Source organism: Balaenoptera musculus, chromosome 2, assembly GCF_009873245.2.
Source record: "Balaenoptera musculus isolate JJ_BM4_2016_0621 chromosome 2, mBalMus1.pri.v3, whole genome shotgun sequence".
NCBI classification, from domain to species: Eukaryota; Metazoa; Chordata; class Mammalia; order Artiodactyla; family Balaenopteridae; genus Balaenoptera; species Balaenoptera musculus.
This window is the reverse complement of record NC_045786.1, coordinates 120,917,814-120,929,255: the sequence shown is the minus strand read 5'-3', so window position 1 is coordinate 120,929,255 and position 11,442 is coordinate 120,917,814. Positions and strand designations below refer to the sequence as shown.

The window sequence follows — 11,442 nt, the reverse complement described above, 5'->3', positions numbered from 1 at the left end:
CTGTTCCTATCTTTTCCATTTTCTCATTCCTTTGCTCCCACTACGCTTGTTCATTGAGCTTCAGTCCCTAGTCCCTTTTATTTTTTCCTTACACCTCAGTTTATACCTGTCTTAACTTCCTATCATATCTGGCCTTAGGTTGTAGTTAACCCCTTTGATCCTTTTCACTCTTTGCTCCACTACCCTAGCAAACCCAAAAAACTTGCATCAATCAAACTCTTACTCTTCTATGAATCTGTGCATAGGTTGCTGAACACAGTTGAAAAACTTTTAACATATCTTGGCTATTGTGAATAATGCTGAAATGAACATGGGAATGTAGATATCTCTTCAAGGTAGTAATTTCATTTCCTTTGGATATATCCAGAAGTGAGATTACTGGATCATATGGTAATTCTATTTTTAATTTCTTGAGGAACCTCAATATTATTTTCATAATGGCTGTATCAGTTTACAGTCCCACCAACAGTGTGAAAGAGTTCCCTTTTCTCCATGTCCTCTCCAGCATTTGCTATCTCTTGTCTTTTTGAGAATAGACATCCTAACAGGTATAAGGTAACGTCTCACTGTGCTTTTTATTTGCATTTCGCTGATGATAAGTTGTTTTTTAAAAAATTGAAGTGTAGTTGATTTACAATGTTGTATTAGTTACAGGTGTATGGCAAAGTGATTCAGTTATACATATATATATATATATATATATAAATATACATATATATATTTATATTCTTTTTCAGCTTCTTTTCCCTTATGGGTTATTACAAAATATTGAGTATAGTTCCCTGTATTGTACAGTAGGTCCTTGTTGGTTGTCTATGTTATATATAGTAGTGTGTATACGTTAATCCCACATTTATCCCTCTCCCTTTCCCCTTTGGTAACCATAAGTTTGTTTTCTATGTCTGTGGGTCTATTTCTGTATTGTAAGTTCACTTGTATAATTTTCTTTTTAGATTCCACATGTAAGTGATATCATATGGTATTTGTCTTTCTCTGTATGACTTACTTCACTTAGTATGATAATGTCTAGTCCATCCATGTTGCTGCAAATGGCATTATTTCATTTTTTTATGGATGAGTAATATTCCATTGTATATATATATAAAATAGAATATATATATATATATATATATATATACACACACACATATATATACACACATATACACACTACATCTTCTTTATCTATCCATCTGTTGATGGACATTTAGGTTGCCTCCATGTTTTGGCTATTGTAAACACTGACGTGCATGTATCTTTTTGAATTATGGTTTTCTCTGGGTATATGCCTAGGTGCGAGATTGTAGGATCATATGGTAGCTCTATTTTTAGTTTTTTAAGGAACCTCTATACTGTTCTCCATAGTGGCTATATCAATTTACATTCCCACCAACAGTGTAGGAGGGTTCCTTTTTCTCCACACCCTCTCCAGCATTTATTATTTGTAGACTTTTTGATGATGGCCATTCTGACTGGGGTGTGAGGTGATACCTCATTGTAGTTTTGATTTGCATTTCTCTATAATTAGTGACACTGGGCATCTTCTCATGTGCCTTTTGGCCATCTCTATGTCTTCTTTGGAGAAATGTCTATTTAGAGCTTCTGCCCATTTTTTGATTGGGTTGCTTATTTTCTTGATATTGAGCTGCATGAGCTGTTTATATATTTTGGAGATTAATCCCTTGTTGGTCTTATCATTTGCAAATATTTTCTCCCATTCTGTAAGTTGTCTCTTCACTTTGTTTATGGTTTCCTTTGCTGTGCAAAAGCTTTTAAGTTTAATTAGGCCCCATTTGTTTATTTTTGTTTTCATTTCCATTACTCTAGGAGATGGATCCAAAAGATACTGCTTACCTGTTGACCATTTGTATGTCCTGTCCAGAAAAATGTTATTCAGGTCCTTTGCTCTCATTTAATTGGGTTATTTTTGTTTGTTTGTTTTTTGGTTTTTTGCTACTAAGTTATATGTGTTCTTTACATAATTTTAATATTAATCCCTGATTCAATAAACTGTTTGCATACATTTTTTCCCATTCCATAGGTCACCTTTTCACTTTATTGATGGCTTCTTTTGCTGTGTAGAAGCTTTTTAATTTGATGTGGCTCCACCTGTTTATTTTTGCATTTTTTGCTTTTGCTTTTGGTGTCAAATCCAAAAAACTCATTGCCAAACCAATGTCAAGGATCTTGATCTCCATGTTTTCTTCTAGGAGTTTCATGGTTTCAGGTCTTATGTTCATCTTTAATCTATTTTGAGTTAATTTTTGTGAGTGTAATTTTGGAAGATAGGGGTCCAATTTTTTTTTTTTTTTTGCATGTGAATATTTAGTTTTTCCAACACCACTTATTAAAGAGACTACCCTTTCCCCACTGTGTATTCTTGGTGCCTTGTCAAAAATTAACTGATCATATATCTTTAGGCTTATTTCTGGGCTCTCTATTCTGCTCCATTAATCTATTTATCTTTTTTTATGTCAATCCCACAGTGTTTGATTACTATGGCTTTTTAGTATAGATTGAAATCATGATGTTTGACACCTCCACCTCTGTTCTTTCTTAAGAGTGCTTTGGCTATTTCGGGTCTTTTGTGGTTCCAAATGAATTTTAGGATTGTTTTTTATATTTCCATGAAAAATGCCATTGGAATTTTTATAAGGATTGCATTGAAGCTATAGATGGCCTTGTGTGGTATAAACATTTTAACAATATTAATTCTTCTAGTCTGTGAACATGGAATGTCTTTCCATTTATTTGTGTCTTCTTAAATTTCTTTCATCAACTCCTTATAGTTTTCAGTGTACAGATCTTTCACCTCTTTGGTTAAATTTATTCCTAAGTATATTATTGTTGATGCAATTATAAAAAGGGATTATCTTCTTAATTTCACTTTCTAATAGTTATCGTATAAGAATGCAACTGATTTCTGTATGTTGATTTTTCTTCATTCTGAAACTTTCCTGAATTTTTAAATTAGTTTTAACAGGGCTTTTTGGTGGCAGATTTAGGGTTTTATATATAAAATATGTCATCTGCAGAGACAGAGACAGTTTTATTTCCTCTTTTCCAATTTGAATGCTGTTTATTTCTTTTTCTTGTTTAATTGCTCTGACTAGTACTTCCAGTACTATGTTGAATAGAAGTGGTGACAGTGAGCATCCTTGTCTTTTTCCTGATATTAGAACAACTTTAGCTTTTTACTGTTGAGTATATTATTAGCTTCATATATGGCCTTTATAATATTGAGGTATTTTTCATCTATACCTAATTTGTTGAGTGCTTTTATCATGGAAATATGTTTTGTTAAATTTTTCTGTTGTTGTCTTTAACTGTTTTTCTGCATCTTTATCCTTCATTTTGTTAGTGTGCTGTGTCACGTTTCTTGATTTGCATGTGTTGAACCATCCTTGCATTCCAGAGATGAATGCCATTTGATCATGGTGTATTATCCTTTTCACGTGCTGTTGAATTCAGTTTGCTAATATTTTGTTAAGAATTTTTGCTTGTATGTTCATCAGGGATATTGGCCTGTAATTTTCATTTCCTATAGGGGCCTTGACAAGCTTTGGTGATAGGGTTATACTGACCTCATAAAAATAAACTTGGAATTGTTCTCCTGTCTTAAATTTTTTGGAAGACTTTGAGAGAATTGATATTAATTCCCTTTTAAATGTTTGACAGAATTCACCAGTGAAGTCATCTAGTTCTGGGCTTTTCTCTGTTTGGAGGTTTTTAATTACTGATTCAATCTCCTTATCTGTTCAGATTTTCTGTTTCTTCATGATTCAGTCCTGGTAGGTTTTATTTTTCTAGTAATCTAGTCATTTCTTCTGAGTTATCCAATTTGTTGGTGTAAAATTATTTATAGTAGTCTCTTATGATCCTTAGTATTTCTATGTATAAGTTGTAATGTCTCCCCTTTTATTTCAGATTTTATTTGAATCTTCTCTTTTTTCTCAGCCTAGCTAGAAGTTTGTCACTTTTGTTTATCTTTTAAAAAAATCTTCTCTTAGTTTCATTAATTTTTTCTATTGTCTTTCTAGTCTTTATTTCTGCTCTGATCTTTCTTATTTTCTTTCTTCTGCTATCTTTGTATTTATTATTCTGTTACTAGTTGTTGAGGTGTAAAGTTAGGTTGTTTGAGATCTTCCTTTTTTGATATAGGTGTTTATTGCTATATATTTCCCCCTTGGAATTGCTTTTGTTGCATCCCATAATTTTGGTATGTTGTATTTCCATTTTTATTTGTCTCAAGATATTCTTAATCTCCCTTTTGATTTCTTCTTTGACCCATAGGTTGTTCAGTAGTATGATATTTAACTTCCATATATTTGTGAATTTTGCTGTTATCTTCTTGTACTTGATTTCTAATTTCATACCATTGTGGTTAGAAAAGATGCTTGATATCATTTTAATTTTCATAAATTTTTAAAGACTAGTTTTGTTAGATAACATATGATCTCTCTTGGAGAATGTTCCAAGTATGCTTGAGGAGAATGTTTATTTTGCTGCTGTTGGAAGGAATGTTTATATATGTCTGTTAGGTCCATCTGTTCAAAAGTGTAATTTAATTCCAATGTTTTCTTATTAATTTTCTATCTGATTATCTACCCATTAATGAAAGTGATATAATTAAGTTCCCTACTATTATTGTATTGTTGTCTACTCATCCCTTCAAATCTCTTAATATTTGCTTTTTATATTTAGGTGCTCTGATATTAGGTGCATAAGTATTTACAATGGTTATGTCCAAAATAACAATACTTCATAGAGTCTTTAAATCAGTGCACCATCAGGCTGCTATCTATTTCTTCAAGCACATCTCATAAATGATTTACTTTGTTTGCTTTGCCTTTCCTCTTGCTACAGCAGATTTCTTATAGTTCCTAAAACATGGCATTTCTTCCTACTGTTACTCCTTTGGATACTTTCTCAATTAGATGCTATCTACTATAAACCCCTTCTGGCCCTATTACTCTAGGTAAAGTATATTCCCTATTCACTAATTAATATTATTTTCACAAATTTTTTACTTATTTATTTAGTTTCTCCCACTAGACTGTGAGAGTCATAAAGACAGGAAACAATGTCTTTTTGTATTCTATTGTTTCCCTAACATGTAGGAATTGTCCCTGGAATAGATAGGTGTTCAGTAAATATTTCTTGAGGGAATAAATATTTCTAAAAATTAAATTTCTTGGAAGCAGAATTGTTGGCACATGGTATGCATGTTTCAGGAACTTTTGATATTTACTTTCAAATTCTCCAGAATAAAGATTGTATCAAGTTAAACTCCTGTCAGTAATGTAGGAGACCATCCATTTAATAATACTCTTATTTTTTTTTAAGGGAGGGGAGATTACCTTTAAAATAATCTTTGCTAATTTTACATTGATATTATTTTAATTTTAATTTTGAAGTAAAGTGGATCTCTTTTATATATTTATTGGTCAGTTATTTTTCCTGTATAAGTTTTCTATCCATGTTCTTAAAATTTTTTCTATTGTGTTATTTTTATATTGATTTTCTAAAATCTTTTAGTGTATTAAGTATAGCTCTTTGTCTATGTGATATTTTACACTTAGTTTTTCTTTTTTTAACTGCAATTTTTAAACTTTATAATTCACAGAAATTTTAGTGTTTTATCACTTCTTTTTCCCACCCTTCCACTGAAATTGTTCTTTCTCAAATTACCAATGACATTGTAGTTGTCATAGCCAATGGACATTTTTCAGACTTCATCTTATTTGATCTAGTCAGTTTAGAGCAAAACAATATAGGTCACAGTTTAGATATTTAGTCTACATTGATTTGAAATATCTCTGCTATCTCTAAATCATAGCTTTCAAAGTCATTATAATTATAAATGAAATTAAGTACCAGTCAGCAAATTTGTTTTTGGTAAAATTAAATGCAAGTTATCAGAGAGAGGCCTTTCAGCAAATCCCTCTTGTTTTATGATTGTAGAAATAGGTCAAACATTGTATGAAACTAAATGCCAAACCTGAGTCAGAAATAAAGAAACTAGTCCTAGAGATTGAGAGAGTCAGAACTACAGCATGTCAGGTGGGAGTAAAAAACATGGGGCTCTGAAATGTTGTATTGTTTTCCTCGGGCTGCCATAAGAAAGTACCACAAACTAGGTTAAAACAACAGAAATGTATTCTAGTTCTAGAGGCTTAAAACCTCCAGATCAAGGCATTAACAAGGTTATACTCCCTCCAAAGCCTCTAAATGAGGATCCTTCATTGTCTCTTTCAGCTTCTGGTAGCCCTAGGTGTTCATTGCTTTGTGGCAGCATAACTCTAATCTCAGACTCCATCTTCATATGGCCATCTTCCCTATGTGTCTTTTTGTGTCCAAAGTTTCCTCTTTTTAGGATACCATCTTACCCTGATTACATTTGCAAAGACCCTGTTTCCAAATAAGGTTACATTCAGAGGTACTGCAGGTTAGGACTTCAACATATCTTTTGGGGATACAGAATTGATCCCACAACAGATGTGAACCAAGTAAAGGGGAGAGAGCTGAATCATGTGAGATTTCCTAAACAAAGGTTAAAACACCTAACCCAAAATTGATCAGATAGATTGAATAATGTAATTGTTGGTTAGATTAGTGGGAAAAAAGGAGCATTTCTGGATCTTAAAAAATATGATGAGAAATTACTCTATGAAGTCTCTCATAATTCTATTTGGGATATCAAGTAAATTTTTAATTGATTGATTATTCAGGAATGCTAATTTGCCTCTGTGAATAAGCTAGTAGCAATAGGCTATTTACTTTGATAGTTTGGTGTGTAATTAAGAAAGATCAAGTTCTTATTTCTTGGAGGGGAAAACAAAAATAGCAAGAATTGGAAAATGAGTTTATGTCTATGGAAAAGTTGGCAAAATCTTATTTAAGTTAAAGCATCAAAATTAATGCAGTACATGCAATGTTATATTAACCCAATTATGACAATGTTGATTTGACATTTATTTCTTCTTATGAGTTGGCCTAAAATAGACTTTGAAGATACCACATAATAGACTTTGAAGATACCACATAACATCAGAAACTTGATTGCAAAGTACACATGCAATGTTTGACAGATACAATTGAGAGGAACACCAGACCACAAAGTGGTTGATAAACAACCTAGGTTTCAAACTACAGCAGGCCTGATGAAAACTTATGCCAATACTTTTGTAAAATGACTATTGTTTTACTTCACTTTATTAAATCTTAGAAAGATAAAACATAGTGGAGCAGAATAGACAAAAATGAAAGGAGAGCAAGTGGAGATGTAGGACAAGCAGTATGGTTTCTAATCACATTCCTCCAATTACACCCAACAAATATTCACCTATCCCTGCATAGAGATAGAGGATGCTTTAGGGGCTGGGTCAATGAATGTGTAAAGTTCTTATTTATTTGGCTAAGATTACCTAACTACAATTATGACTAATGCATGTCAAACAAAGGGAATTATTCAATGACACTTTTATATTTCATGGGGACAATAAAGTATAAAGAAATTTAAAAATATTCCTAGGTTAATGAAGTCATAATAATTGTTTAGGTATGTTTATTATATTGTCTCTTGTGACTACATTTTTTAAAGGCTATTTTCTCTTTAACTGTCCTTAGACTAAAGGAATATGTTTTTGTACATCTTTTGACCAATCTCCATCTCTCTAGTAAAATTTTTGTGTGATGTATGTTAAAGATTTTTTTTTAGATTTTAAATCTATTATAATTCCATTTGCAGTCTGCTTAACTGGGATTCCTCTTTTTCAAAGCTTCAATTAAAAGTTTTCATCTTCACTGGGGAATTCATTCCCATGTGGTTATTCACAGAGTATACAGTGACTGCATCAAAAAATGCATTTTATTTCACTTGACATATATTTACACTCGATATTCTTTTATTTGACAAACTTTGGGTGGAGCTATTTTCTGAAATAGTTGAAAATTAAAATATCCCAAGTTGTTTGAGAAGGCAAACATGCCATATATATACACATATTGATAGTAGGCTCTTGTGGTTACTGAATACTAAGGACATAAGGAAGGAACTTACATGGGTATGGACCTCAGAACTCAAGTTTTTCAAACAATATTAACTTTCCATCATATTATATAAACATATATTGATAGAACACTGCCACACATACGTTACCAGTTGTTTTCTCCAACAATTGAAAATAGGCTGCAGAATTCTGAATTCAGCATTATAACGGTCTTTGACAGTAGGATGAAATGGACAGAATTGAAAGTTCAAAAGCATCAACTCCAACTACAAGAAAGCAGCATTACTGGAGTTTACTTCATATTCCTCTGCTAGACAAACGCTTTTTTCAACTTGCTGTTTCAAACTGTAGATCTCTCACTTGTAGCCAGCATCCATGAATGTTTACCAGGTTAAAAAGTTCTGGGTACACCATTGACGGAACCTTGTAGGGACAATTGGCAGTGATGTCATAGACCCGTAGGGAAATTTCTAGAAGTTATATTTAGTCATACCAGAGACTAAACAGGAAAGATGCTTAATAAGTGAGGTGGGATCCAACAAGAGTGTAGTACAGAATGCAATAATTTATGAATTAATTTTTCTGAGGTAGCTCAACAGAACAACACTTAATGAGGAAGGCAAAGGCTTAACTATCTGGTAAATTTGTCATTCTTGATGATTAATTACTGAAGATTGATAAGTTTGAATTCTACCAGTCTTAGAAATGGAAGAAAGTTATGAATCTGATCACCGTATCTCAGCAGGGAGGCAAGAAATTCGAAAGAGAAGCCGACCCAGCCAACCAATGGTAGATAAATCCCAGCAGACTGAAGTGACAGAGAAAAAGAAACAATTGTCTATACCACAATCATCTGTCCCCAAAAGTACCCTTAGTATTGGTAATATTCCTGGAAGCAAATTCAACTATGAATGTCATAGAGTATCTTCTCAACTTCAGCAAACTTGGACAAGAGGGAGCGTGTACATGATATGACTGATACATCTCTGCAGACAGAAACTACTGCAGAAGAGAAAAAAGAAGAAATCCAGTCAGTTTGTGAAACAGTGGTACCTGAAGAAAAGCCAGCTGCTATTGGAGAAGCAGCCCCTGAATTTCCAGAGAGTGTTCAAGAAGTAGAAATTCCACCAAGCAGACACTCAGTTCAACTCAAAACAGACAGATCTCAGCAGACCAGTTGTACTGGAGACTGGACAATGATGAACATTCCTTAAAAAGGAAAAGTAGACAAGGAAGAGCAGACATACTTTAGTGAATAAGAAATAGTGGTTATTGGCTGGGCAAGTAATGCTTTTTCAAAGTCAAAGGAAGGTGCAGAAACGCAAATCCTCAGGAAAGATTTTTGTTTCTGAACATACTGAATTTCAACCCACAACAAGTAACAACGAAGAAATTAGGCAGCAAAGTATTAACAGAGCTTTATCTATTCCACCAACCAAAAAAGATGCTCCAGTACTTTTAGAAGATGGGAAAGATGTTCCAGCTGAAGTACAGCCTCCTGCTGCAGAAGAGATCTCTGCTGAAGTGCAACTCCCACTAGCTGAGGAGATTACTGCAGAAGAGGTTTCTGCTGAAGTTCAGCCTCCAGCATCTGAAGAGGCTTCTGTTGAAGTACAGCCTTCCCCAGCAGAAGAGGCTCCTGAAGATGAGGCCCCTGCTAAAGTAGAGCCCACCTCAGCTGAAGAGGCTCTTTTAAAAGAGCTTCCTGCTGAAGTTCAGCCTCCAGCAGCTGAAGACGCTCCTACACAAGAGGTCCCAGAACTTCAAAGTTCACCAGCAGGGAGTCCCCTGCAGAAGAGGCCCCAGCTGAAGTTGAGTCTCCTCCAGCTGAGGTGGCCTCTGCTGAGCTTCAGTCTCTACCAGTTGAGGAGGCCCCTGCAGAAGAGGTCCCAGAAGTTCAGTCTCTACCAGCTGAGGAGACCCCTGCAGAAGAGGCCCCAGAAGAAGTTCAGTCTGCACAAGCTGAGAATGCCCCTGCAGAGAAGTCCTCTGCCAACATTCAGTCTCCACCCACTGAGGAGACCTCTGCAGAAGAGGTCACAGAAGAAGTTCAGTCTCTGCCAGCTGAGGACACCCCTGCAGAAGAGGCCTCCGCCAAAGTTCAGCCTCCACCAGCAGAGGAGGCCCCTGCAGAAGAGGCCTCCGCCAAAGTTCAGTCTCCACCAGCTGAGAAGACCCTTGCAGAAGAGGCTGCAGCTGAACTTCAACCTCTGCCAGCAGAGGAGCCTTCTGCAGAGGAGGCCCCTGCTGAATTTCAGCCGCCATCAACTGAAGAAACTACTTCGGAAATGTTCTCTGTTGACAAACAGTCTTCACTAGCTGAAGCCTCCTTTATTACACAGATCTCTATAAAAGAAACCTCTGCTGAAGTTCTGCTTCCACCATCTGAGCAAACACCTGCAGATGAAGCTCTGGTAGAGAATGTGTCTATGGTTTATCAGTCTCCCCAGGCAGCGGACATCCTGGTGGTAAAATTAGGATCAGGGGTTTTGGAAGATAAGCCAAAATCTGAAGAGCCTTTAGAATGGGATGCAGTTCCTGAAGATTCATCTGATACCAAGAATGAAGAGGTTTCTATTAAAATAAAGGGTGTCATCCATATAGAACTGGAATAGGGGCCTCCTCCTCAGCTGTAGTCAGGTCTTAACTAAGCTAGCAATCAAGATAGGCAGCTCTGGGAAGTACATACTTTAGAAAAGGGTAGGTGCTTGCAGGTAACTTTGTGAAGAGGGGAGTGAAAGGAAATCCTAAGATGTGGACTGCAGTTTGGAAAATGAGCAATAACAACTAGTGATTTAAAATTACTGTGCTATTTTTATTCAAATCTAAAGTGTATAAAATATCTATTTTGAAATGGAGTAAGTTTATAATTGAAATAATTAAAATATACTTTCTACACTAAACCCTGTTGACAAGGGTAAAATATTCTCTACAACCATTTTGTTTTTTTCTCTACATGTAGCTTGTAGTGGAAAAGACATATTCTTTTCTGCAGTTCTCTCATCTACTTTAAATTCCCTGAGTTTCAGTCACACATCTAAAGTCATGGAGTGTTTTCTTTCTCCTTATTAGAATTCATCATATCTCTTATTCTCTTTTCATTTGATTCCTTCCGAGGAAAGCATTTGTTTCCTGTTTTCACTCCAATCTTCTTGAACATTTTACATTTCACTGTCTGGATAAGGACACATTTTCTTTGTAAAAATCTTCATTTCAATGAAGATAACTATGGATGAAGTATTTAAAAAGGTGTGTAATCATAAAGAAAAATATACTGAGATGGCCTTGAGGGCATATTCCTATTTAGCTTTTTTTCCTTCCAATTTTATTGAGATATAATTGACATACAGCACTGTATAAGCTTAAAGTGTACAGCATGAGGATCTGACTTACATACATCATGAAATGATTACCACAATAAGTTTAGTGA

General features: G+C 34.6%; 1 protein-coding gene across 1 annotated transcript; it reads left to right on the top strand.

Annotated features, from left to right (window-relative positions):
* The first annotated feature begins 8,717 nt into the window (after positions 1-8,717).
* FSCB (fibrous sheath CABYR binding protein) lies at positions 8,718-10,627 on the top strand. Its single transcript, XM_036841528.1, is given in 4 exon segments — positions 8,718-8,958; positions 8,961-9,324; positions 9,326-9,789; positions 9,792-10,627. Coding segments are annotated over 4 exon segments (1,905 nt in total).
* Positions 10,628-11,442: the final 815 nt, after the last annotated feature.